The sequence below is a fragment of the Lissotriton helveticus genome, chromosome 1_1 (genome assembly GCF_964261635.1).
Source record: "Lissotriton helveticus chromosome 1_1, aLisHel1.1, whole genome shotgun sequence".
NCBI classification, from domain to species: Eukaryota; Metazoa; Chordata; class Amphibia; order Caudata; family Salamandridae; genus Lissotriton; species Lissotriton helveticus.
The window spans coordinates 598,961,965-598,989,517 of record NC_136057.1 but is presented as its reverse complement, the minus strand read 5'-3'; the positions used below and the strand labels follow the sequence as shown (position 1 = coordinate 598,989,517).

Genomic DNA, 27,553 nt, shown 5'->3' with positions numbered 1-27,553 from the left:
GTCCCTCAAGGTTCTATCTTCTTGCCCATGTTTTTCAACATCTACATGAAGTCTTTACCAGTACTGATCAATAAATTTCACCTCACGTGCTACAACTATGCAGATGACACGCAACTACTCCTTCAACTGGAATGCCCCAAAGACATTGGAAAATCACAAATTTACAGCTGTCTCAGAGCCGTGGATCAGTGGATGACTTGGAACCATCTCAAATTGAATGCTTCAAAAACTGAAATACATCGTGTGACGATTGGAAAAATTACAACCCGCTTGCCGCATCGCCTGATAAACTAGGATCACTGCCTAAAGTATCGAAGGATGTAATAAACCACAGAATGATCATGGACTCCAAGCTGTCGATGAATGCCCAAGTGGATAAACTAGCAAGATCAAGCTTTGCTACTATAAAAACACTGTGACAAATTTTCCCTCATTTGAAATTTCCACACAAGGTCCGAGCTACCATCTCTGTTGTTCTGTCCAAACTCTATTACGCCAATAGCCCCTACCACGGATCATCTTTAACGACCATGAAAAGACTACAACGGATTCAGAACTCAGCTGCCAGACTGCTCTTGCATATCAAACCGCGAGACCACATCTCCCCTGCCTTGAAAGCCCTGCATTGGTTACCGGTTGCCAGAAGATCTACGTTCAAGCTGCTTTGTATTACCAACAAAGCAACACATGGAATAGGACCGCTCTTCATCAGGAATAAAATCACCAAACACATTCAACAAAGGAACTCCACTCTAAAGGAGCATCTCGCCTCAAAATCCCACCATACAAGAAAAAAACCATGGGTGGCACATCCTTCTCTGTTCAAGCAGCCAAACTATGGAACTCTTTACCCCCAACATAAGATCCACCGATAACCACCTTATCTTCAGAAAACTACTCAATATTTGGCTCTTCCCCACATAAGCACCATACGGAAACAGAAATTTACAGCATGTCCCTCTGTATATAAGCATTTGTTTTCACTATAGATATGTACCTACCTTTGTGTATTACTTTATAAAACATATAAAATAATTATGTTGTTAAGAGAAAAGAAAAAAAAGAAAATAGTAATAATAATAATATTATTAATCAATAAATAAAAATCATCTTTGGTCTACATGTACATACTTCCATTGTGCATCTATGTACTTTCCATGTACTTGGATCTGTGTGTCTGTTACTTTTCTCCTGAAAAAGCATATCCAATGCACTACCCTATTTCTCATCCTGTGCCTCTATCAATATATTCAATCTAAATATACTTACTTCCTTTATGTATCTATATACTTTCAATTTACTTATGGATCTATATATTTATCACTTTCTTCTAATTTAGCATTTCCAATGCACTAGCCTATTTCTCAGCCTATACTTCGCTCAATATATCTTCTAGCCCAACCTTCTGACTCATCTCAAACTTCTTTCTACTACTCCTTCCAATGCACTACCCTATCTCTCATCCTGTACATCTATCAATATATCCTCTACATCCACTCTCTCATTTATCCCAAACCCCATACCACTACTATGATCGCCAAAATAACCCTTTCTAGACTCTCTCCTGCTCCACCACTCCTTGCATTATCTGACACCTCTTTTTACTACACCGATCCCCTAAAATAAACCTTTCTAAACTCTCCCCTCTGACTCCTTCCCTCCAAAACTCCATTTAACTCATCCAAAAGCCTCTTCCTACTGCTAAGACCTAAAAAAAATATCCTTCACTCTTTTATCCCTCCACTATCCTTTTCAATAAAAATTAACAGACTAGCATGTTCACTTCTCAAATTCCATATTCAACTATACTAATATACTTCCCAAATAACTGAATAACATATCTACTACTCAAATTACTTTATATTTATACTATACTAATTTTCAACACTAATCCTTTATGGGTTCCGGAGTGGCGTACTACTCGCCAGAAAAGCGCGTCAACACCCTTCAGGGGTAACAAGTGATATATGAATATTAATCTTTCTTCCCCTTTTATTCCTCCGCTATCCTTCTCACTCCAAGTAACAGACTAATACCCACTACTGAAATTACCTCATATTTCACCATATTAATTCACCACTAATCCTTTATAGGCTTCCTGAATAGCGTGCGTCAACATGCGATAAATAAATACAAACCTTTGTCCTCCTCTATCCTTCTTCTATCATTCCATATCCAAATAACTGACTAACCTATCCACCACTTAAAATGTACTTGCATGTTTCACTATACTAATTCAACACTAATTCTCTATGGGTCTATGGGTCCCGGAGTAGCGTGCTACCCATCGAAAAAGAGCTTTGACGCCTCGTCAGGGGTTGTAAGCGCTATATAAATGCAATTACAATACAATACAATGTTAGTTTGGGGTATGGTGACTTTCCAGACGTTTCTATCAATGAAACCGTGCACAACCCGGGGCTTTGCAGAATCAGAACCACCCGATGGGGTTACAGGGCTGCATGCTGCACATTTCAGCTTTAAACCTGCAGCGTAAACAGCTGCTCTTCAATGCTTGCTGAGCAATGGAATATACATCACTGCACATTTAAACACGATTTTGTGCGCATCACCCATAAAAGCATGTTTCAAACCACCGTTTTAAAACTTTAGCGTTTTTGTGAAAATAATAAGGTGTGACAAACAGCCCAGCTGTGTTGGATGCGTGTATAATGTGGGAAGAGCAATTACAAAGTGTTAATTCCACAAACGTATTTAGTATCAACATTTGGGGCTGTGGCAAGTAGTGTATTTTCGATTAATCTGTTTAATGCACTGATTCCATCTCATTGCAGAACAGTTAACCGACTTCTGTGTAAATATATAAAACCAGAACTTTTTAGATCCCCAATCTGACCTACAGATGAGCTGACTCATTCCAACAAGCAAAAAAATGTTTTAGATAATTTCGGGGCATGGGGAATTCATATTGTAACTGCTGGGAAAGCAACATACTTACACATTAACTCTTAGCACTCTGTGTTTCAAGCAAGCATAGACAGAAAAAGCATGGGGGGGGGGGGGGGTGCATCTGACCGCAAAGTGAATACCGATTGCCAGCTGGTCAAACAAAAAACGTTTAGCTACCACCTGGTGGGAGACAGCGAGATTCATGAATATGCGTGAACATAATGACGAATACAACTTTATCCACACCATAGCATGTACCACTTCGAAAATACCTGTGAATAAATTTGTCATACAAAAGAAGCCCTTGGATTATATTTTAGCTTCCTGCAACATAAGACGGGGGGAATTCTTGTGAAATGTTCATGGATGCACTTTCCATTTCTATGCAGCTATTTGAGGCTAGTCTATAGAGCCTGGTAACGGAATCAATGACTTTACATTTAATGTCGAGCCCAACACAGCCACCCACATCGTCTGCCACTGCCGGATATCAGAGACAAGCGAAGCCGGCTCTGTAAACGAAACACATCTACGGAGGCACCACACGCGGGCCAGATTGTGGTACATTGCATTGGCAGCCTTTTCTTCATGAACACATGTTCAAGTTGAATAAAAACACTGAACGAGCGAGGGCCGCTGTCTCGCCATGCACCCTCCGAAAATACGGGCCTCTGCACCGTAAAGTGGTTAGAGACGATGAAATAAGAATTGTGCACAGGCTCTGTATTGTGCAAAGAGGAAATGGCTTTCAGATGCAGTGCGCTGTTAAAGAAATCTTCTTTTCTCACTTTGCCCACATGCCTTACTCTGCCGTTTGCCAGTCTTGTGTTTTGTTGCAGAGGAAGGTATGCAGGCAAAGGGAGAAAAGAAGACGTAATAAACATCACCAAAAGTTAACTATAGCCAATAAAACTTAGCAATTTGGTTGGTCCTGCTGAGCACGTTTCCACCTCTCTTTCACGAGAAGGCTCCTGCACTCACCGCAGAGTACCCACATCACAACAGCTCCAATCGGAGCGCAACAGCTGTTCTTATCCTGCTTGGGAGGAGGTGGGAGGGACGAATGCTGCAATAAAAAAGTAAGCAGCTATGGGCCTGAAGCCCCCCACAGTGTAACACGAGCAGGAAAGAAATAATAAAGTAGTCCCCAAACCAAGAGATAAAATACCAAAGCATAAAATTGCAGTTCCTAGTCCCTGCTCCATGGGAGTCAAAGAAAGAGCAAAAGAAGGGACAAAGTTGGCCACTAGCAAGCAAGGCTGTTTAAAAGACACTGAAACAAACACATGAAAAGCCGGGGGAAATCCGGGGGATGGCTTCAAACTCACAAGAGAAGTGTACTAAAGTATACAAGAGGTCTCAAATGCTCGACCTAAAAAGCGAGTGCCTGTTAAGGATCAGCAGTACATTTGCATGAGAGAGTGCATGTCCTGTCAAATGTGTCTATGTACAAGTATATTTGTTTGCCTCTGAGCCTGTGCCAGTGTGTACATGCTATGCTATCCAGACACTAGTAATTGAGAATACTTGATGAAGATATCAAGATGATATTTGGGGAGGGGGGGGGGGGGCGGCGAATTAATGTAGTTACTGAAAATGTAGAGCTGGATTATTGCCGATGTTATGACATTTCTTTCCTAGAAGATATTTCTTTTGGTAAAATGGATCAGCTATTTTTAAGATCACCTCAATCTATTATAGTTTTTACACTTGCGAACTGTTCTAGGTTACTGAAAGCACAGTAACCAAAGCCATTGCAATAATAGGGCATAAATGACTGGGTCATCATTTTTTAAGTGGCTGTTTGCTAACCTTTTCTGATTTACTCTGATCCTGTATCAGTATAGTGAGACAGGTTGTGGCAATCGAATCAGAAAGTAATTTGAAGTTCTTTTTGATGAGGCTATCCTTACAGTGGTCACAATTTCTTCAAATGCTGATTACTGTTGATGGCAGCTGTTACATATGAGAGGATTATTTTGTAAGGGTTTGGGTGACCGCTCATAGGGTGCAAAGCATTGTGAAAATTCTCCCATTGAAAACGTCCATGTGCATAGCACTAAATTACTCAGTGCTATGGAAATACCAGCTTTTAGTAAATGTAGTTCTACATTTCACACAGATCACCACAACTTCACCAAAAACATGAATTGCTAAAATTCTATTGAAGAAGAATATTCAGAACTGAGAATGAAAAATTTGAAAGCCCTCTCCATGTGAAAAGCTACAGAATTCAAATTACCACTCTTGGTCTCACAATTTCTACCTGAGGTTTACAGGCAAATCAACATTTACTACTTGTCATTTTTCTAATTTTAAATAGCATGTGTCATGGTTCATACTAAAATTTCATAGCTTATTTTTATTTTTCAGGTTTAAAGGCTATACTTTTCCTGATGGGGCCTTTGGATTTGATTTGCCAAGGCCAATGGCAATGAGCAGCATTGCTGTGCGCATTTTGCACACTTATTATGACCATCTTTCTCAACACAGTTCAACCTATGCCCCACCACCACCACCACCACCAAAATCAGCAGAAGAAAGCAAAGAAAAGTCAAACCTACATTTGGAGAGTATTGGTGAAAATGTCAGTTACCCAGAGGGGGAGGAAGACAAAAATGAAGCTGAAATAATTCCATCATCTCTTGATGAAACACAAATTGATGGAAGAAAGGTAGGACCCTTCACTTCAATGTAAGCGCTGATCTGAGAATCAACTGAAAATATACAATGCACGACTGAGCTTCTTTTTCATAGATTCTGACATTTCATGTGGATGAAGCCATAAATAATCTTGCCAAATCACAGAAGATAATTTTTGAGTATTGCAATGTTTTTTTCCAAAGTTGATTTCTAAATTTCAGCTGTGTGGTGAAACTTCTTCCTGCACTGTTTCCAACCTCAGAATGGAGAAGAGCAATTATACAGGCCTGAACATAAGTGTTGATGCAATGCATATTGAGAACAGATAGCTATCGTGGGGAAAGGTAATTATTTATGGCATCAATAGTTTCAAGACCAAATGCGACCTCCAGTTGATAGTAGCATGCTATATTGACCAGCCAACAAGGCTGTCCATGAACATTTGTTCTTTTTTCATCCTATGTTCAAAGGAACACGTTTTGTTGTGGATGTTTGCTGTATTCTATGAGATGCCATCGGCCAACATCCAATTGCTTCCTATATGATGCATATTTGTTTATATTGGTCATAGAGGTTCATTCACTAGCAACTACATTGGTTTATATATGAAACTTATTGCATGTCCCTTTGTGCATACTGCACTGGTTCATACAAGCTGTATTGGTTTGCATACATCATACTGGTTGTGCACAGTAAAGCAGGTTTGAGGAATCAATATGTTGGCTAATAAATAGATAAATTGTTGGTATCAAGCACATTGGTTTATATTTTTAAGCGGAACATATCAGTCTATGTTTCTAGTACACCAGTTTATAACAACATCACGCTGCTGTGTCCTATTAGTGCATTGGTATATGCACAGCAAATACTGCTGTATCTATAAGACAGGTGGTGTGCTTGCACAGTGTGTATTGGTTTGCAGGTAAACTCTATTGGTTTACCCTCATATTGGTTAATCTGTCAAATATTGTGGTTTGCCTGTTTAACCTACCGGATACCCTACTGTGATGACATGGAACACACTGGGCTAGACGTGTAATGCATTTTTTGAGATGCATGACATATTTGAATGCCCTCAAAATGTACCAGTTTTGTACATATCACATTGACTCAAATGCATAACATACTGCGTTGCTTGAATAATACATGGGTGGAAATGTTTAATGTAATGGTTCATACACATACTATATTGGATCACTCTTTTAATGGACTAGTTTGCATTATTCTGTTATGTTATGGGTATTTGTAGAGCATACGATTCACCTGGCAGGGTATCCTGGCACAGATAAGCTCATGCCGTCGAGGATATAACTTTGCCATATCTTGGTGACAAGTTCGGTCTTCAGTTTTTTTCTTCAAAATTCAAGAACTGAGGAGGTGTCTTTGATAGGAAGTGACAGGTTGTTCCAGGCTTTGGGAACAAAGTGGGAGAAGCATGACTTCCGGTTCAGGTTCTGCTTATGCGGGAATGTGTGCAAGTTGGATTCCGGCTTGTGGGAGTGTGGACGTTGATGAGATTATTGAGGAAGGCAGGCCAGGATTGAGCAGGGCTTTGTATGTGTGTGTAAGGAGTTTGTGAGGTCATGATGAGCTGGTCACCCATCATTATGACGAGGTTCTTTGCTTGGCTTGCACAGGCTGGGTCCGAGTTCTGCCATTAAGCAGGTGGAGTTCCAAAGCAATATTTATTTGCAGAAGAGTAAAACTTCTGTTTTGTCTGCTTTGAGTTTGAAATAGTTGGGTTTCATGCATCTGGTGATATCAGACATGCAGGAGGGGAAGTTGGCCCAGGTAGTTGGGGTTTTGTCGAACAGGATTAGCCTGAGCATCATCTGCATAGGAGACAACATTTATTTCATGGGTGCAGATGATGCTGGTGAGTGGGTTTAGGTAGGTGTTTAAAAGTGAAGGGCTGAGCAAAGAACGTTGGGAACTCCGCAGATGAGGTTGGCGGCAGTCAAGGTGAAGGGAGTCAGGTTGACTGACAGAGTTGGATCTGTTAAGAATAAGCAGATCTAGGAAAGTGCAGAACCTTGTACACTAGCTTTGTGAAGGTGTTGAAAGAGTATGGGGTGGGAGATCATGTAGAAGGCGGCAAATAGGTCTAGCATGAATCATGATTGAGGCAGTGGTGTCTCCTAGGTCACAGGTGGATCTGAGAGTAGTCTCAGGTCTTGGTTGGACCTGAATCTGGACTGAGTTTTGTCGGAGAGGTGGTTGTCATTGGGTTGCTTGGCTAGCTCTTTGTTTATTTTTTCCAGGACTTTTTCTGGGTATGATTGCACAGAGATCGGTCGATAAAAGGTTTATTTAGGAGCAGGATTACTGTAATGCACTTCCTAGTGACTTGTAAGGTTGCTGTATTGATCGAGGCATTGTGAATCGAGGTAAGAGCAGCGCTCATTGGGCCCAGTCCTTTGGCAAAGATGTGGTGCAGGAAGTGGTCCGTGAGCGTCCCAGAATGTATGGACTGCATGGTTGATGAAGTTTCTTCTGACTTGATGGTGTGCCACATTATCAAGGTGGATTTCTGCGAGTTGGTCTCGATAGGCTGGATGGCTGCAAGAGTGGTAGAGTCCAACTGGTGTTTGAACTTAGCATAGATGTTGCTGATCTTGCAGCTGATAAAGAGAGGTGCAGAGGTCCTGTGACGAGGCAATGCAGGTGGTGGTAGCTGCAAGAAAGGAGAGGTCCTTCACGATGGCAAAAATCTCCTTGGTGTTGTTTTCAATACGGTTGGTGAGAGCTGCTCTTTTGGTGGCTTTGATTTGTTGATGGTGTTGTCTGAGGGCTGACTTGTATGTGCCCTTTTCCTTGTCGGCATGACTCTGCCCTCAATCTACATTTGTGTTGATAGCAGTTGCATTTGATGGCGCTAAGTCCTTCTGTACACCAACTTACTTGTGGCCTGGTCCTATTAGTGTTGGTAGCTCTGAGTGAGGCAGGGGGGCCAGTGGTTTTGAGCGGTGCCAGGGTGTCCACACAGGAGGTGATCCAAATGGTTTGAGCAAGGTTGTTCTGGTGTTGAGAAAGGTGGATTTGAAACTCTGATGACCTGGTTTCTTCTGAACTCTTGTTCTAGGCTAGTTGTGTTGGTTGGGCACATTGAAGTAGACAAGGGTGTGGTTGGTCCAATTCCAATTGCGGGCAGTATGAGAGGTCAGTAGATAAGGGGTAACGTTCAAGGTGTAGTTGGTGATATGCAGATGAAGGTCAGGTGTTCCATACTGTTGTTAATGTTCATGGCTATGGTGGTGCACTGTATGTGCTCTTTAAAAAGTATGACAACTCCTCGTCGGGATCTGTTTGTCCTGTCTGATGATCTTTTATTGTAGAAGTATTGCCATGTTGATGTTGGGGCTGATGTTGGGACCAGTCCCGTTTTGGTGAGGAAGAGCAAGTCTGGTGTGAGATTATGCAGGAGGTACCAAACGTCTGAGCGTGTCTGGTGAGGGAACACGTGTTAAGGAGGAGGCAATATAGAGAATGGATGGGGTGACATTTGAGGGTGTTAAGGGCTGCAGGATAGTGACGTTTGGTGGAAATGTGTAGGGAGCATGTTTGGAGAGTGCAGGGGGAGGGAGAGCACGATAAGTGGCAGTCAATCCAGGAAAATGCCCCTTCAGTGTTGGTTGGTGAGGCTCGACACAAGTGCTGGAAGGTGTGCCTGGGTGTTAGAACTGGCTATTTCTGGTAGGCTAAGGCTGACGCCAAAGCCAGGCAGAAACCACCATTCTAGTCAGGGCGAGGGAGTCACACGCCAAGATAATCCCTGCTCACCCCCTTGGTAGCTTGGCACGAGCAGTGAGGCTAAACTCGGAGGCAATGTGTAAAGCATTTGCGCCAGCACACACCAGCAACAACATCCTAGGCACACCACAAAAGGAACTCCACACAAGGTTATATGAAAATAACTTCTGTATTGTCAAAATCACATCAGATAGAAATCACACATGTACATTGTGCCAACTGGCACGGGCAATATTCATAAGGGATTATTTACAAGACAGGGCCACATGGGCCACTGTCAGAATCAACACTTTTAGAAATAGAAATACTGTCAGAAATTAGAATAAAAGGATATAAAACCACTGTAGCACAAATTAGCAAGAATAGCACACAACCAGTAACTACTGGTAACAGGTAAGTACCACCTACGCAACCCTAACCACCTTAGGAGAATGTCACGCAGGGGACCAGGACCTCACTAGGACCACCTGTACTGGAAAGAACAACCACCTAAGAATAAAATACATTTAGGGGTATACGCAAGAACACATTACACATGATGCATCAAACATTCAGAGGTGTAGGGAAAAAGGTAAACACATGATGTATAAAAACACATTCAGCGGTGTAATAATAAGGCACATGATGCATCATAAACACATTCAGAGGTGCAGGGAAGGAAAAACACATGATGCATAAACCAACACATTCAGAGGTGTAAAATCAAGGAAGACACATGATGCATAATAACATTCAGAGGTGCCAGAACATAACTCAATATCGCAAAAACACATCATGTCCAAAAACATTCAGAGGTGTAAGATCAAGGTGCGTAATCATATTAAATGCATTACATTTCCTAGCACCACATCACATTGCGCAAACCTCACATTAGGCAATTACCATCACATAGATAATCACATTGCGCCTAAATAAAATCACATACCAGCCCCCATCTAATAAAGGGACTAAAGAGCCCTGTGTCCAGAATGTCAGGGCGCGCTGCCAATGCAGCGCCAGTCAGGGGTGCGCCACTGGCGCAAAACCTAAACGGTGCAGGTGCCCACTACTTGCTGGGCACCTGGGAACATCACAAGACCTAAACGGTGCAGCTGCCCACTAATTGCTGGGCAGCTGGGAGACAAAACTGCGACAGGGTCCTCACTGACCCTAGAACAGAACTGCGCCAACTGTTGGAGCCACACAGGCTCTGCCACAACACTGCGCAGAACGTTGGAGCCACACAGGCTCTGAAACTGCACATAGTCAAACGTTGGAGCCACTCAGGCTCTAAAACAAATATTCTCCATGGAGCCCTCAGGCTCTGAAACAACTGTGCCACCGTGGGGCTCTCTAAACAAACATGCCCCCAGACGCTGTGCCTACACAGGCACCGACCTGCGCCCCCATGGAGCTTCTCAGGGCTCTATACAAAGAAATTGGCCCCCTGAGCCTCTCTAGGCTCGAGCACAAATATGCGTCATCGTTGGAGTCCCTCCTCGGGGGACTCGGTTACTGGGAATGCCCCCGAAGCCTCAATGGCTCATAAAACGAAGGTGCAACTTGAGACTCTCGGGGCTCTCAGCGAGAATGCGGTGGGGCGGCCCACTGCCATCTGGGGCCGCCCTGACTCAAGTGCCTCAAACCGGCACCAACAGCAGCCGCACGGAGCTTCCCCCCGCAGCCCCTCACTCACCGGCCCTGCTGCGGGGAGGCTCCATCGTCGCGCTGTCTCTCTACAGTGTCCCCCACTGCTGCCGGTACTTCTCTGCACTCGGCCGCGGGCCGGGGCTCTGCCCGCACACAGGGCTCTTCACTCGAACCCCGGCCACGCTACCTCTCGGCTCCTCTCTTCTCTCGGGGCTCCCTCCCAGTCACGGGAGCCCCACAGCGGCCGCCGCCATCTTCTCTCCCCTCTCTCGACCGCGGGCCAATCACAGCGCGGCCTTCCAGGGCGAGCCTCCCGCGGCTCTCCAATCACGGCGCAGCCTACCAGGGCGAGCCTCCCGCGGCCCGCCAATCACAGCGCGGCGCCTCGGGGAAGCTTCTCTTCGGCGGCCATGAACCCAAACGGCTCGGGCCGCAGCGGTGAAACAAAGGGGGCAGAATGAGGGGTGGGCACCCTCGAGATATTAAAATAAAATAGAGAAGCGAGGTGGGCAATCGTAAAACAATAAAATAAATAGGCAACGTCGCGGGGTAGGCACCTGCCAAACCTCACGCAAAATGCGTGATGGCGACACGCTCTCTATGGGTCAAAATAAAGCGCTTCCCAGCGCTATAAGCACTAAAGCAGCCCCCATGAGTGAAGGGGGCAGGAGAGCCAGGCAAAGGGGTCCCCAAAAGTCCTGGACAGCAAAGTCCAGCAAAAAGTCCTTCAGGGGTCCAGGACAAGTCCATCAGGGGTCCAGGACAAGTCCATCAGGTATCCAGGGGCTGGGCAGGGCCCAGGGATTCCCCTGGGACCCAAGCAGCAGCACGCCCCTGGTAGGATTCAAGTCAGAAACAAGAACAAATTGTAAGGGGACACAGCCCCTTTTTATACTGTAAATTCCTTTGTCTAGCAGGGTGCAGGCAGTGTGAGAACCAGCTAGAACTGGTTATAGGCGACAGTCGCCCAGCTGGAGGTGGAGCCAGCATTGTGGCAGGCAGGCACAGCCCTATTCACTCCTAGGTGCCATCTCTTCCCACTTCCCTGGCAGCAGATGCAGCCTTTCATCCACGGGCTGACTCAGACAACCTCCTGGGGCTCCCCAGCCCCTGCCACCCTCAAACCAGACAGTCAATCCACAAGCAGGCCCAGGCACTCCTGGGGCCAGGCTCCAGCCAATCACACGCCAGGCACAAATTACACAAATATGCCAACTTCTAAAAGTGGCACTTCTAGACTAGACACAATCATGCCGCATATACCATTGCGCAGCATTCAGTCTCACGAGTTCTCACATATCAAACTTGACCCTGCACTCCCCACACATCAGGAACTACCATGGGCATACATATTCCCCATTCATTCCTATGGGAGGGCAGGTCACTCACCACACATACACAGAGAGCACACGCACTTTACACTGTACCACAGTGAAAAAGTGCGCAAAGGCCTAAAATCACCAACACCAGGTTCCAGAAACAGGCTAGGAAAAAGCAAAAAGTTTTAGGGTGAACCTGCCAAAAGGGCCAGGTCCAACACTGGGCTTTAGGGAAAAGAGGGTTGAATGGGTTATCATCGGGGGCTGTGGGTGGGATGGTAACTAGGGGTCTTGGTACTGGGTGCAGGTGGGCAAAATCAACTTTCCTTTGGCACACTTTATGTGCGACAGCCGTGCATCGGTGAGCATCTGTGCTGCCGGTGCCATTAACTAGGAGTAGACATGAGGGGAGATATAGAGAGGTAAGTGGGGCTGGAACATGCCGCAGGAAGGGAATGTGGCACTGGAGCAAAGGTGGGAAAGGCTGTCACATGGGGATGAAGACACTAAGGGGAGCAAAGAGTAGGAAAAGGAAGACCAAGGTGGTTAGAGTGGCAAAAGCTTTTGAGATAGTTCGAGATTAAAGAAAAAGAGCAAAGGGGAACAATCGGGAGGCCTCAGGAGCTATGGAAAAGCGGCAAAGAGTGAGTAAAAGGCCAAAAAGTTGAGGAGTAAGTGAGAAAATCAAGAAAATGTGGGAAAGAATGAGTAAGGAAATCTGTGAAAAAGCAGCAAAGAATAAGTGAGAACGTCAAAGTAAAGCAGCACAGAAAGAGTGAGTAACTCTTGAAGAAGAGGCAGAGATGGGTATAAAAATCAAGAGAAGGCCGACAGGAGGCAAATAATGATTGAGAAGCCAAAAAAAGGGCAAAGCAAATATTAGTAACCAAGAGATAAAGTGCCAAAAGAGCTGATGGCAGTAGGCCAAGAGCGGCAAAGAGTGGAGCACAGAGCTACAGAGATAGCATGAATGCAAGAGAGCAGAAGGTATAAGGAGAGAGAGAAAAGATATATTCAAGAGGGTATATTTGTAATATATTGGTTGAAATGTACAGCCTACTGGTTTGAAAACATTACATTATGGTTTTCCTTCATAACGTACTGGTAGACATGCATATATGAATGATTCACATACATGACTTATTGTGCTAGTTTATACACATAATGTATACGTGGGTATGTATAACATATTGTTAGGAATTTTGGTCGTTTTCAACCTTTTTGCTAGATGTTTATCACAAATGATCCAAGTGGTTAGTGCTTGAAATGCATATATATTAAATGGGATTGTACAATCCATGTATAAAAACCTGCCTCCAATTGTTTCATGATAAGCAACTTGTGACTCGCTCATCCACATTTTTAAAAGAAATAATGTAGCCGCTCATCTGTAATAATTTACGGCAGTTGAGTTCTGAACGTCACAATGCTTTCTGCCAGAGCCAGAAACTGAGGGGATGGGCTGGTCAGGTAATGGAGCATAATTAAAGCAGCTGTTTAAAGAGGAAAACAGAACATTGCTTTTCTTAATTCTGCTGTTTTTCTAGCTGTACTGTAATAGGCAGAAAGGAGATATTTTTTAAACATAAACAACAAAACAATTAAACATGACCTTCGTGCCATGAGTATCCGCAAATCATTCTTTGTCATCCAAAACCAAGCCATCCGCAACACATTGTTCCCGGACTTTCACCAGGGGATCCTCAGTGTGATTGACCAATTTCTTGTAAACTAGAGAAATCGCTTTGGTAGGAAGATACCCATCCAAAATTCGATCCTCCAGCGGAGAGGCCACCGACGGTTTCACATCCCGTAGGATAGCCGCCGCTAGTGCATGCTTAATTTGTAAATAGCGATACCGCTCACTCTCATTCAGTTGGTGTCTGGCTTGCAGTTCCTCAAAGGTTAATATCCCCTTCTTACCCCATATGTCTCGGACCTGCGAGATACCAATCAGGTCCCAGCGATCGAAACCCTTCGACTTCCACAGACCACCCAAAAGCTTCCGAGTTCCACAGTGGCGTGGCATTGTTATCTTCCCCTCCCATTTAAGAGCTCGGTTAGCCTCATGCCACACCCGCGGCGAAACCGACTTCGGACCCAGCAGAGGAAACCTCCCGTGTCTGGCATACAAGACCCTAGTGTACTCACCCCCGGCAACTAGCCACGATCCATGGCAAACCCGGAGTCTGCCGGAGAGCCATAGATCGCATGATTGATAGGGGCTAATTGGGAGGGCCAGTAGTATTTCCTGATATTGGGCAGTCCAATCCCACCATCATACCAGGGTAACATCAATTTGGATAGTGCAATCCGCGGTTTCCCGGCCCAGAGGAGTTGACGCTGCAATGATTCTATCTCATTAAAATAAGTGGGGGGTACGGGATCGAAGGAGTTTTGCAAGGCATATAAAAACCGTGTTAGCGCCATCATTTTAAACAAAACCGCCCGACCCAACAGGGAAAGCGGCAGCTCCCTCCATTTTGCAATATCACAACGGAGTCTGGCCAAGGGGGGACCCAAATTAGCGTTGATGCGCACCTTAGGATCTCTTGAGACGTAAATTCCAAGGTAGCGAAAGCTTACCAGTTCGACTTTTACCGGATAGTTCGCTGGCACTCTAGGGGGGGTCACCGCTCAACACAAAAAGGACCGACTTCGCCCAATTGATAGCGAAACCCGAGTATCTCCCATAAATTGCTAAGATGTCCAGAAAGACAATCAGGGACTGCCGGGGGGAAGTCAGGTACATGAGAACATCATCAGCGTAGAGCGAAATTGTATCCTCCCACTCCGGGGTCCATCGCAGCCCTTTGATTGATCTGTCCCAGCGTACCCAAGCCGCAAGCGGCTCCAGGGTAGGGCAAACAACAGTGGTGAAAGGGGACATCGCTGACGGGTGCCCCTCCCCAGCTGGTAATCGCGGGACTTATGGTTATTCACCACCACTCGGGCCAACGGAGCCGAGTACAGAACACGGATCCAACTTATAAATTCTGCTCCGAACCCTAGCTTCACCAACACCGCAAACAGGTAAAACCATTCCACCCTGTGGAACGCCATAGTAGCGTCTAGCGACAGGAGCACCGCTGGCTCGTGAATGCGGGAAGCACCCGCCACCACTCCATGGAGTCTACGAAGATTAAGAGCAGTATTACGGCGCGGCATGAAGCCGGACTGATCCGGGTGCACCAGTTCCGAGACAACTTACACCAACCGGTTGGCAAGTAACTTGGCTAGGACCTTAGGCTCCGCATTCAGGTGAGAAATCGGTCGATAGGAGGAGCACTCCAACCGAGGTTTGCCATCCTTATAAATCACAATTATACTGGCGATGCGTTGGTCATAAGGTAGTACACCACTTTCTCTACTCTCAAGATACATATCTTTTAGGAACGGAGCCAGGCGGTCTGCATGCAATTTATACAGTTCTATGGGGATACCGTTCGGGCCCGAGGCTTTTCCGGAGTGAACCCCCCCCGGATAGCCATCGCGACCTCGTCATTCGTGATAGCGGAATCCAGAAACTCCCTATGCTCAGGTGACAAGACGGGCATTGGAATATCTCGGATAACCTCCACATTCTCTTCCACCATGTACTGTCCCATCGAAGTATAGACCTCCTCATAATAGCGGGCAAACTCATCCACTATACTCTGTGGATCCGTCGTGACACCCGAGCCCGCAAGCTGCAGCTCCGGCACCAGATGCGATCCCCAATCACCCTACTCCAGCCACGTAATCAATTTCCCAGCCTTATCGCCATGTTCATAAATTCTCCTTTGTGTGTTGGCATGTTGCTCCCTCGCGCTATCACGGCCCAAGTGTGTGTACTCGTCTCTAAGGAGACCGAGGCGGTGTACCGCCCCCGGATCCCCATCAGTGGAGACCACCCTTTCCAAGGCCGATAGCTCCGCCTCAATCCTGTCAATTTCCGCCCTACTCCTCTTTTTCTGCCCAGAGATTAGGGAGAGCGCCTCCCCCTGACTACAGTTTTGTAGGCCTCCCAGACGGAGCAGCCGGAGTCAACTGTCCCCGCGTTCTCTCAGAAGTAGCTATCCGTAACACGTACTATCTCCTTTTTGGTAGTAGGGTCTCTCAACCGCCAAGCACTAATTGCAGCTATCCCGGCCACATCACTTTGTCCGATTTTCAGTTGAAGCCAAATCGGCGAGTGATCAGATACTCCTCTAGCCAGATGACTCACTTCCTGAACAAACATCGCCTGCGACGCAGGCACCAACACATGATCAATCCTGGAGAAAGAGTGATGTGCCATAGACACATGTGTATACTCCGAGTCACCGGGGTGCTGAAGTCTCCACCCGTCCACCATGCCGGTTGCGGAGACAAAATCCGACAACCATCTACGAGAGGGCAATAACACACGGGAGGGGTACCTGTCCAGCTCACCGTCCATCACAGCATTGAAATCTCCCCCCACCACCATGATACCGATGGGCAACGACAAAAACACCCTGCTCAAGTTGCGAAAGGTGTCTGTCTGCAGCGTGGGGGGAACATATATTGAAAGGAACGTGACAGGCCTACCCTCCCAGAGCCCCGAGATGCCAACATATCGGCCTCGATTATCAGACCAAGTCGCTTGTATGGTGAACGGGAAGGAGTTCTTAACTAAAATCCCTACCCCTCTAGAACCTGAGGCAAAACCGGCATGGGCCACCAGTTTATACCCTCCCCGGTGCAGCGCCATACATCTCTTACCCATGAGATGGGTCTCCTGTAGCAAAACCACATCTGGCGATCGTCGTCTGATTAGCTGCCCCACCATAGCACGCTTGATCTTATCTCCCAAGCCATTCACATTCCAACTGAGGACGCATATACCTAAGCCCAACCTAGTGGAAGCCATACTCATCCCCCGAGAATTCTGATGCATTCCGTGACACCCATAGCAGACACAGGTCATAAACAAAACACAAACCAACGAACAAAAAACCCCTAAACCCAACTTGCCAACCCCCCTCCCTGCACCCCTGCATGCAACATATGCACATCCCCAACTAGCAGTGTGCCTGTCTCCCCAAGACTAACTACTGAATCTAAACGTAGAAAACGGAGGAGGACCTTACAACAGGCCACCGATCTCCACAATCCCAACCCACGAACAAACCCCATCAAGAATGTTTAATAAAAACCAAAAATGTTAATTATATCGATGGGGGAAAGAGTTCTCCCCGGTCAAACCAGCACCCCCACCACCATAGTCAAACTGACACGAACAGAAGAAAGTCACTGGTCCTCGTTTTCCGCCCGTGTGTCTTCCTCTGCATCCGGCACTTGAACACGGTCCAGCCAGTCCACAGCAGCCTCAGGATGGTCAAAAAACCAAGTCTTTCCGTCGCGCTCGATCCGTAGGCGGGCCGGGAACAGCATGGAGTATTTGATTTCCGCGGCCCGCAGCCGCCTTTTAATTGCCATAAAACCCTGCCGTTGTTTCTGGACTGTCTGGGTGAAATCGGGGAAAAAGAGCAAGGAAGCGTTCTCAAATGCCAGAGGTCCGGAGGATCTTGCCGTCTGCAGGATGGCATCCCGATCCCGAAAATTTAATATGCGTGCGATCATAGGACGAGGTAGCGCCCCTGTCTTTGGGCGTCTGCCAGGAACTGTATGGGCTCTCTCCTCCGTAAACAATTTACGGAGGCCCTTGGGTTTCAGGTGGTTCAGGATAAGATCTTCCACAAAAAGATCCGGGGCCTGCCCCTCTGATCTCTCCGGTACGCCTAGGATGCGGACGTTATTGCGCCTCGCCCGTCCCTCGTATTCATCCAGCTTTCGGTCACATTGAGCCTGAGATGCCTTCAGGTCTCTCACCTCCCGCTGAAGTTCCGACACATCATCTGTGAGGCTCGATTTTTTGATCTCGAGTGACTTGACCTTTTCGGTGGTTTTTGTGAGGTCCGCGCGAATGAGGCCCACCTCAATAGTCACCGTGTCCAATTTGGAGTCCATCCTACCAAGGGAGGACTGGATCCCGGTGATCGCTGCCATCAGGTCCTTCATCGTCGGGTCCTCTCCGGAGGGGTCACCCTCCTGGCCACCCGCTTGAGCGCGCTTCTCGTCCACCGGGGAGCCCTTGGAAAAACTGTACTTCTCCAGTCTATTGGACTGCACCAGTCTGGTAGTCTTAGATGTTTTTGGCGGCGGTTTTTCGGGGTCCCCTCTCGCCGCCATTCTCAACCTCTAGCAGGACACCACCGCCACCGATCGAACAAGGCCGCGGCAATGTGTCGCCCAGTCGATCAAAGCCTGTCGATCGCGGGTTTCTCCGTCCCAGCAGGGGGAGCACAGTGTGAACAAGTCTGAGAGGGGAACCCGGAGGCACCACAGATGCGACACGACTTCCATGGATCGAGTGCCACCAAGCACTTCCGGAACCACTCGCCGTTGTTGTTGAACTCCAGAGCGGGCAGCGCCACACGCGGGGTCCTGGTGACGTTTCCTGTAGACCCAAAACTTCCAGGCGACCATATTAGGTCATCGGAGCACACAAATCGTTCAAAATTCCACCTGGTGGCTCAGGTGCTGGTCCCCCACCCAATGGTAGGGACGGGGCTCGGGATAATGTGCTGGATGGCAAGTCAGGATGTGGCGGCCGGCGGAGCCGATGCTCAAGCGGCCATTTTGATCGCTGGCGCGGCTCCTCCAGAAAGGAGATATTAATCACAAAGGGCCCGATTCACAGAACTAATTTGAGACACAATCCTAAACTTACTACTTTTGGTGTTCACAGAAGGCACTAACTACTTTTGGTTAAACTTACTACTTTTGGTTAGACTTACTACTTTTGGTATTCACAGAAGGCATTTGATAGTAGTAAAGTTAATTTACTACTACTAAATGCCTTCTGTGAATACAAAAAGTAGTAAGTTTAACCAAAAGTAGTAAGTTTAACCAAAAGTAGTAAGTGCATTCTGTGAATACCAAACGTAGTAAGTTTAGGATTTTGTCTCAGATTAGTTCTGTGAATCGGGCCCAAAATGTTTATTTTTGCACTCCTTAGCTAATGTTAAAATATTTCTGAATGTTTCCACACATTCAAGCTACATCTCCTTTTTATTAACCCCTTCGCTGCGGGGTGTTTTCCCCTCCTGTGCGGGGGGGAGGGGACGCGCGCGGCGCCCCCATGCTGATGACGAGCTGAGCTCGTCATGAGGCAAAGCTGAGCTGCCCTCATGACGAGCTGAGCTCGTCACGGCCGCACCCGTTTTTAGAACGTTCAGCACAGCGGGGAAATTAGCCCCACGTGCGAACGTTCCAACGGCCGTGACGAGCTCATGCATGGAGCTCAGCTGTACTCCATGACGAGCTCAGCTCGTCAACAGCATGGATGAGGTTAAAAAAAAAACAACAAACTTGTACTATCTATAAAAACTGATTGTAATCTCATTTTCAAGTAAATATCTAACAGGTTTTTAAATGTGTTCAAACTTGAGCTAGAGATTCTGTTTTTAGTTTTCCGTTTCAGTTTCAGATCTTTATTCGGATACATTTTATGGTTTAAAAAAAAAAATTCAAGCAGAAAAAAAGAACAAGACCCGAGCTCCGTGGGAACAATGCAATATAGACAACAAGTATCGCAAATAGTAGCATTACCAAGGTAATATGAGCCGAGCGGGCCTGTGGGAATAAACAATAAGAGGAGAACAGGGAAAACAAAAACAGACAACTGGGGTCCAACATTAGCACCACCCGCCCCCACCCCCTTGTCCACCAGACAAGGGGAAAAAAGAAATAATCCGGGAAACTATGTGGTCGCGTGCGTTGTTGTGAAGAACCATAGTGAGGGAGCTGTGTGTCTGAGAGGTGCAGAAGTCTGAGGTATCGGGGGCATGCCAGTTCTCGGAAACTCAGTTATAAGTAGGGTCAGAAAGGGTTGCCACATCTCTGGGAAATCAGACCCCTTGCCAGCTGTTGTGAGGGTGTTGGGAGCTTGGCAGAGCGCCAATGCACAAGGATATTCTGTGTGGCTGCGCCTAATGCGATGGCAATCAGTCGGCCCCTGCGGGATTTTAGCAGGTACCTCATGGGGTTGGGTAAGCCCAGGAGAATATATGTAGGAAATCTCAGGCGCTGCGTCTCAAAATGGGTGTCTATCTCATCGAGCATCTGAGACCAATATGATTGGAGACGTTCACAGTCCCAGAGGAGACGCAGTAGGGTGCCCACCTCCCACAATCCCTCCAGCAAAGGGCACTCTGTCGGGAATCAAAGCATGTAGGCGCTCTGGCGTTTAATACCAGTATGTGGCTATCTTAGTCAGTGTCTCAGTGAGCCCTGTGTGGTATGCTGAATGTCTGAATGTCTAGCCCTGTGATATATGCCTTCCCATTCCTTGTGACTAAGCGTACTTCCTAGGTCTCGTTCCCATCGTGCTCAACCAGCGCTATATGTGTACGTAGAGGACGTCAATAACTGCTTATATAGGTCGGAGATTATTTTATTATCGATGTGCGGGTGAAGAGCCATTTCTCATAGGATGTCAAAAGGCGCTGAGCCCCAGGTTTAATGTGCGGTTGAAGCGCCCAATGCCTGAGCTGCAGGTAGGGCAGGCGCTCTGATTCAGGGAGGCCGTAATCTGTCCTTAGTTGTGGAAATGGGATGATCCCTTCTAGGTCGAAGAGGTAGCCCAGGGACCGACATAGAATGGAACGCCAGGCGGAAAAGGCCCTAGAATCCATGCCAAGTTGGAATTCTGGGTTATAGAACAGTGGTGTGAGGGAGGAGGGATAGGTAGTCAGATCATGGGCAGTGTTGGTGTGGTCACAGGACGCCATGATCGTGCTTGTGATGTATGATGCATAGAGATTGGGTGGCCTGTGTGGCTTGCGGAGAAATGGAATGCCTTGCAGAGGCATGGCTGCCACTGCCTGGTCCTGGAAAAACCAGTGCTTCCCCGATTCTGGGCGATGCCATTCCACTAAATATCGGAGCTGGGAGGCATGAAAATAGAGCTGTAGGTCAGGGACCCCTACCCCTCCCCTCTCCGGTGGAAGTATCGCTATCGCATGTTTAAACTGGGGCCTGCGACCCTGCCAAAATAAATGTGCTAAATCTGATTGGGTCTGTTGAATCCAGCCTGAGGGAGAACGTAGGGGGAGGGTGTGGCTCACTGGTTAGAGGAGGTAGATACTGAAGCAGAGGTCAGACCCGGGACCAGGGTTCAATTCCCGACGCGGCAGGGTCTTGAGCCCAAATAGCCACGGACTCGATAATTCTCGTTTCGGTACCTACTCGAATCACGGGTTCACATTCTGCAACTCTGGGCATCAGCTTGCTTAATCTCCACTACGGCCCCCCCCGCGGCGGGATGCCTGGCTTCCACCTTGGGGAGGCCCAGTGCCGGTATCTCACAGGGAAAAAGCCAGGACGGGTTCCCAAGGCAAGCGCCGAGATGCCTTCGGGTAATCGAGCGCTATATAAGAACGCATATTAATAATAATAATAATAATAATAATAATAATAATAATAATAATAATAAGGGTCTGAAAAAAATACAGGATCTGGGGGAAGATGGTCATCTTAGTGGCTGCTATCCTGCCTTGCCAGGAAAGATTATAGTGTTTCCACTGTCCAAGTTCCTTACAGATGTGTGCGCGGAGGATGGAGTAGTTGGTTTCATTTGTGGCTTGTATAGTGGGGTCTAACTGAATTCCCAGGTACGGAATCGAGGATGTTGACCATTGTATGGGGTGTTCTTCTTGTAAGTGAGCTAAAGTGGGCGGGGAAAGGGAGATGTTGAGTGCGATTGACTTGTCCATGTTGATCTTAAATCCCGAAGCCTGCGCGAAGCAATGCTTTCAATGAAGAGGGCTCGCAACGCAGGGATCAGGTTGGGCAGGGAAAGCAGGATGTCATCCGCGTACAGACTTATAGTATGTACATCTCCGCCAAACTTCATCCCCGAGATAAGAGAATGGCGCCTAATCCGTAATGCTAACGGCTCCATATACAGTGCGAATAGAAGGGGTGAAAGAGGACACCCCTGTTCGGTGCCTCTTTCTATGGGAAAGCGAGAGGATGTGTGACCATTCACCCGAACCGTTGCCTTGGGCGAGCGGTAGCAATTAAGGATCCGAGTGCATAGCTTCTCACCGAAGCTGATGCGCTGCAGAACTTGCTCCAGGTAGGGCCAATGTATCCTATCGAAGGCCTTTTCCGCATCAATGGCCAGCAGCATGTATTCTCCCTTAGTGCGGGATGCCTTCTCGATTAGGTGCAGAACTCGCTTGGTATTATCACTTGTCCGTCTCTGCGGGACAAAGCCTGCTTGATCCGGCTCAACTAGTTGGGGCTTGTAAGGTGCTAGGCGGGTCGCTAATATGCTAGTGTATAGTTTAATATCTATGTTCAGTAGGGAGATCGGCCTGTATGCACCGCAGGATGTTTTGTCCTTCCCGGGTTTTGGGATAACCACTATAGACGCTTCTAGCATCTCCTCTGGAATGGCCCTAGTTTGTGCAAAGGTGTTAAACAGGTCCCATTGTAGAGGGGCTACCTGGGTGCAGAATGTTTTATAAAAGGCAGCTGAATAGCCATCTGCCCCGGGTGACTTGCGCACTTTGAGGCGGGATATCGCCCCTATAACCTCTTCTGTCCCAATATCCCTATCTAAATAGTCGTCCTGCGCCTGTGTAAGGGAGGGTATATGTGCTGCCGCCAGATAGTCGGCGCTATGGTGAGCGTCTAGGGGGTCGCTCGAGTAGATCTCTGCGTAGAAGTCTCTAAAGACTTCCGCTATTACCGCATCGTCAGGGACAAGTTCGCCGCCAGAAGAGCGGATGGCCTGAACACCCTGCCCCTGTCTGGCCTCCCTCAGTTTGTGGGCCAAGAGGTGACAATAGTATGAGTGGCAAAGGCGGAGTGCCGCATATTCGGCCCTGTCCTGGTCTAATGCTGTGAGCTGCTTTCGTTCTATACACAATTGGCGCCACGTCTGTGAGGTGCCAGTCCACTGGTGCATCTGCTCCAGCTCTGCGACCCGTTGGGAAAGCTCAGCCCTTTTACGACTATGTTCCAGGTTGGTGGCCGTGGATATAGCTATGAATTCCCCCCATATGACTGCCTTTAATGCGGCTCACTGTGTCGCTAAAGAGGTGTCTAGGTTGGCTTTGAGGGTGGGGTAATTTGCATTGGCTTTTTGAATCTGTTCGACTCAAGGCATCGCGTAAGCGCCAATGTCTAAGAGGCTGCCGTATTGGTGGGAACTTAAAGGAGGCAACGACCGGAGAGTGGTCTGACAAGGAGGCTGTCAGGATCTCGGTATCAGTTGCAAGCGTATGCAATGGGGAAGAACTAAGGAGGTAGTCTAGCCTAGCGTATGTTTTATGCGTTCCTGAATAAAAAGTGTAGGCTCGGCAGCGGGGGTGAAAGTGGCGCCAGAGATCTATAAACTCCAAGTCCTGGAGACGGGCTCGTCCAGCCGGGGAAAGAGCGCCTGTCTGGCCTGTCCGCTGGCACGAGCGATCATTAAGATTATCAAAGACTAGATTCAAGTCACCCCCCAGTAGTAAGCGTGGTTCTGCGTTGGCTGTCGCCTCAGTGAATGCGTCATGGAAAAACTTGTCTTGCCCCTCGTTGGATGCGTATATAGATAGACCCTGCTATAAAGGACACCTCTCCCAGCAAGAATTGATATGTGAGCAGTCGGCCCCTTATCTCGGCTTCTTTCTGTAGCACTCTACCCTGAAAGGATCGGGCGACCAGTATAGCAACCCCAGCTGATTTAGAAGGATTAGAGGAAAACATCTGTGTAGGGAAAGCGCAATATTTCATCCTATGATGATCCTTGGGGAGGAGATGGGTTTCTTGTAGGAGGCAGATGTCGGCTTTGGAGTGCACCAAGTAGTGAAGGACAGCTCTACACTTAACCGGGTTATTCAAGCCTCGCTCATTTAGAGTAAGGATTCTAAGAGAGGTGTGTGGCATCTAGATTTGAGAGAGGGTGAAAGCCATCACATCAGCTGCATTGCGTATCAAGGGATGGGGAACAGGGAGAAAAGGATTATGACCCGGTGTCGAGCATCCCTCACGGCATAAAAAAGGGGGTTGTATGAGGGGACCCAAACCCAAAAGACCTAAAAACCCTTCAGAAACAAAAATCCAAAGTAATACCAAAACAAGAATATTTCAAATGAATAGGATTAGAAAAATAGTCTGTCATCCCGAGATGACCAGGAATTCAACAAAATGAGGTCCATAGTGTGACCAGGAGGAGAGCCTCAGCCCCACCCGCCGCCCACCCAAGATCAATGGAAGGACATTTAGAAAGATCGATGACTCCTGGTCAGTTACTTGGTGCAGGAGCCCTCTCCAGTGAGGGCCTCTGACACAGAAATGAGGGCTTCTTGTTGACTCCTGGCTATTTCTGTCTTGTCTAGTTTCCGGGTGTGCCTCAGTAGGCCCTGTCGCTGCCACCCTGACAGGGAGATCTCAGGCCCCGAGCTGGTGCTGCGTTGGTCATCTTCATCACTCGGTACAGCGAGGCCCAATAATAAGCAAGAGTCTGCGAGTGATCGAAGCTGGTGAAGTTTGCCATTATAACGAAAGATAAGTCGGAAGGGATTACCCCAGGAATATGGAATCCTCTGCTGTCGGAGGTGTTCAGTCACAGGGCGAAACTGCTGGCAACGCTGAAGTGTGATTAGGACCAGGTCCTGAAAAAGCACCGGAGAGTGTCCCTGAAAGGTGATGGGGTGGAGAGATTTCGCTCTGGAGAGGATGGCTTCTTTGGTTCTGAAGTCCTGAACGCACACAAGAATGTCTGCTGGGGAGCATTAGTCGCACGGGGTGGACCAACTCTGTGTGCTCTGTCCAGAACAATCTCAGCTTCATGGAAGGCGCCTAGTATATAGTGGAAGAGGCCCTTGCCAAATGCAAACAGGTCTCTAGTGTCCTCTGATGTCTTTACTTCCCGGACCAGGATGTTATGTCTGCGAGACCTGTTTTCCAAATCTTCCAGGTGCATTTGGATGTCCACATGCTGGTCTTGTAGCTGTATTACCTCCTGTTGGAGCATTGTTGACTCGGTCGCTGCGGTGTCGCGCTTCTCCTCTAAGGCGGCCACTCGATCCCCAACGTCTTCTACATCTCTGCGAATCTCCTTGAGCTCCGCTGTGAAATCGTTCTTCACAGATTGCAAGTCATCCCGGAGGGTTAGGATCAGCGACTCCAGGAAGGCCTTTGTCATGGGTTCATCCCCGGGATTTGCAGAGTGCTTTGGGGCCTCGGCCTCGGGAGCTGCGGATGCCAAGTTTGGGATAGATTGCTAGCGCCCAAAGATGTCTTTCAAAGGCTTCACTTTCTTGGTCCTGGAGGTGGACATGCTCTTCCGACACTCCTAGGCGAGTTGTTGAGTGGGATATAGGCGTTAGAAAGAACACAGCCGGTCCACGGTGGTGCTGGTACGTCCACTCTGCGTGGGCGCCAGGCAAACTGCGTGAATTGTGCGCCTCCACTGTGGACCAGCGTGGAGCTCCGACCTCGGCCACTAGATAGGCTCCCCAAAGGTGAAGGTAGGTGCAAGACAGGGCCACATGGGCCACTGTCAGAATCAACACTTTTAGAAATAGAAATACTGTCAGAAATTAGAATAAAAGGATATAAAACCACTGTAGCACAAATTAGCAAGAATAGCACACAACCAGTAACTACTGGTAACAGGTAAGTACCACCTACGCAACCCTAACCACCTTAGGAGAATGTCACGCAGGGGACCAGGACCTCACTAGGACCACCTGTACTGGAAAGAACAACCACCTAAGAATAAAATACATTTAGGGGTATACGCAAGAACACATTACACATGATGCATCAAACATTCAGAGGTGTAGGGAAAAAGGTAAACACATGATGTATAAAAACATATTCAGCGGTGTAATAATAAGGCACATGATGCATCATAAACACTTTCAGAGGTGCAGGGAAGGAAAAACACATGATGCATAAACCAACACATTCAGAGGTGTAAAATCAAGGAAGACACATGATGCATAATAACATTCAGAGGTGCCAGAACATAACTCAATAGCGCAAAAACACATCATGTCCAAAAACATTCAGAGGTGTAAGATCAAGGTGCGTAATCATATTAAATGCATTACATTTCCTAGCACCACATCACATTGCGCAAACCTCACATTAGGCAATTACCATCACATAGATAATCACATTGCGCCTAAATAAAATCACATACCAGCCCCCATCTAATAAAGGGACTAAAGAGCCCTGTGTCCAGAATGTCAGGGCGCGCTGCCAATGCAGCGCCAGTCAGGGGTGCGCCACTGGCGCAAAACCTAAACGGTGCAGGTGCCCACTACTTGCTGGGCACCTGGGAACATCACAAGACCTAAACGGTGCAGCTGCCCACTAATTGCTGGGCAGCTGGGAGACAAAACTGCGACAGGGTCCTCACTGACCCTAGAACAGAACTGCGCCAACTGTTGGAGCCACACAGGCTCTGCCACAACACTGCGCAGAACGTTGGAGCCACACAGGCTCTGAAACTGCACATAGTCAAACGTTGGAGCCACTCAGGCTCTGAAACAAATATTCTCCATGGAGCGCTCAGGCTCTGAAACAACTGTGCCACCGTGGGGCTCTCTAAACAAACATGCCCCCAGACGCTGTGCCTACACAGGCACCGACCTGCGCCCCAATGGAGCTTCTCAGGGCTCTATACAAAGAAATTGGCCCCCTGAGCCTCTCTAGGCTCGAGCACAAATATGCGTCATCGTTGGAGTCCCTCCTCGGGGGGCTCGGTTACTGGGAATGCCCCCGAAGCCTCACTGGCTCATAAAACGAAGGTGCAACTTGAGCCTCTCGGGGCTCTCAGCGAGAATGCGGTGGGGTGGCCCACTGCCATCTGGGGCCGCCCTGACTCAAGTGCCTCAAACCGGCACCAACAGCAGCCACACGGAGCTTCCCCCCGCAGCCCCTCACTCACCGGCCCTGCTGCGGGGAGGCTCCATCGTCGCGCTGTCTCTCTACAGCGTCCCCCACTGCTGCCGGTACTTCTCTGCACTCGGCCGCGGGCCGGGGCTCTGCCCGCACACAGGGCTCTTCACTCGAACCCCGGCCACGCTACCTCTCGGCTCCTCTCTTATCTCGGGGCTCCCTCCCAGTCACGGGAGCCCCACAGCGGCCGCCGCCATCTTCTCTCCCCTCTCTCGACCGCGGGCCAATCACAGCGCGGCCTTCCAGAGCGAGCCTCCCGCGGCTCTCCAATCACGGCGCAGCCTACCAGGGCGAGCCTCCCGCGGCCCGCCAATCACAGCGCGGCG

The 27,553-nt window shown here is 47.9% G+C and overlaps 1 protein-coding gene across 3 annotated transcripts in view; it reads left to right on the top strand.

Moving 5' to 3' along the window:
• Positions 1–27,553, top strand: part of DNAI7 (dynein axonemal intermediate chain 7) — a 931,046-nt gene that overhangs the window by 362,853 nt on the left and 540,640 nt on the right. For all 3 annotated transcript variants that reach the window (XM_078674105.1, XM_078674106.1, XM_078674108.1), the window contains one exon: positions 5,284–5,584. In XM_078674105.1, the coding sequence (XP_078530231.1) occupies positions 5,284–5,584 (301 nt within the window). The remainder of the gene's footprint in view (positions 1–5,283; positions 5,585–27,553) is intronic.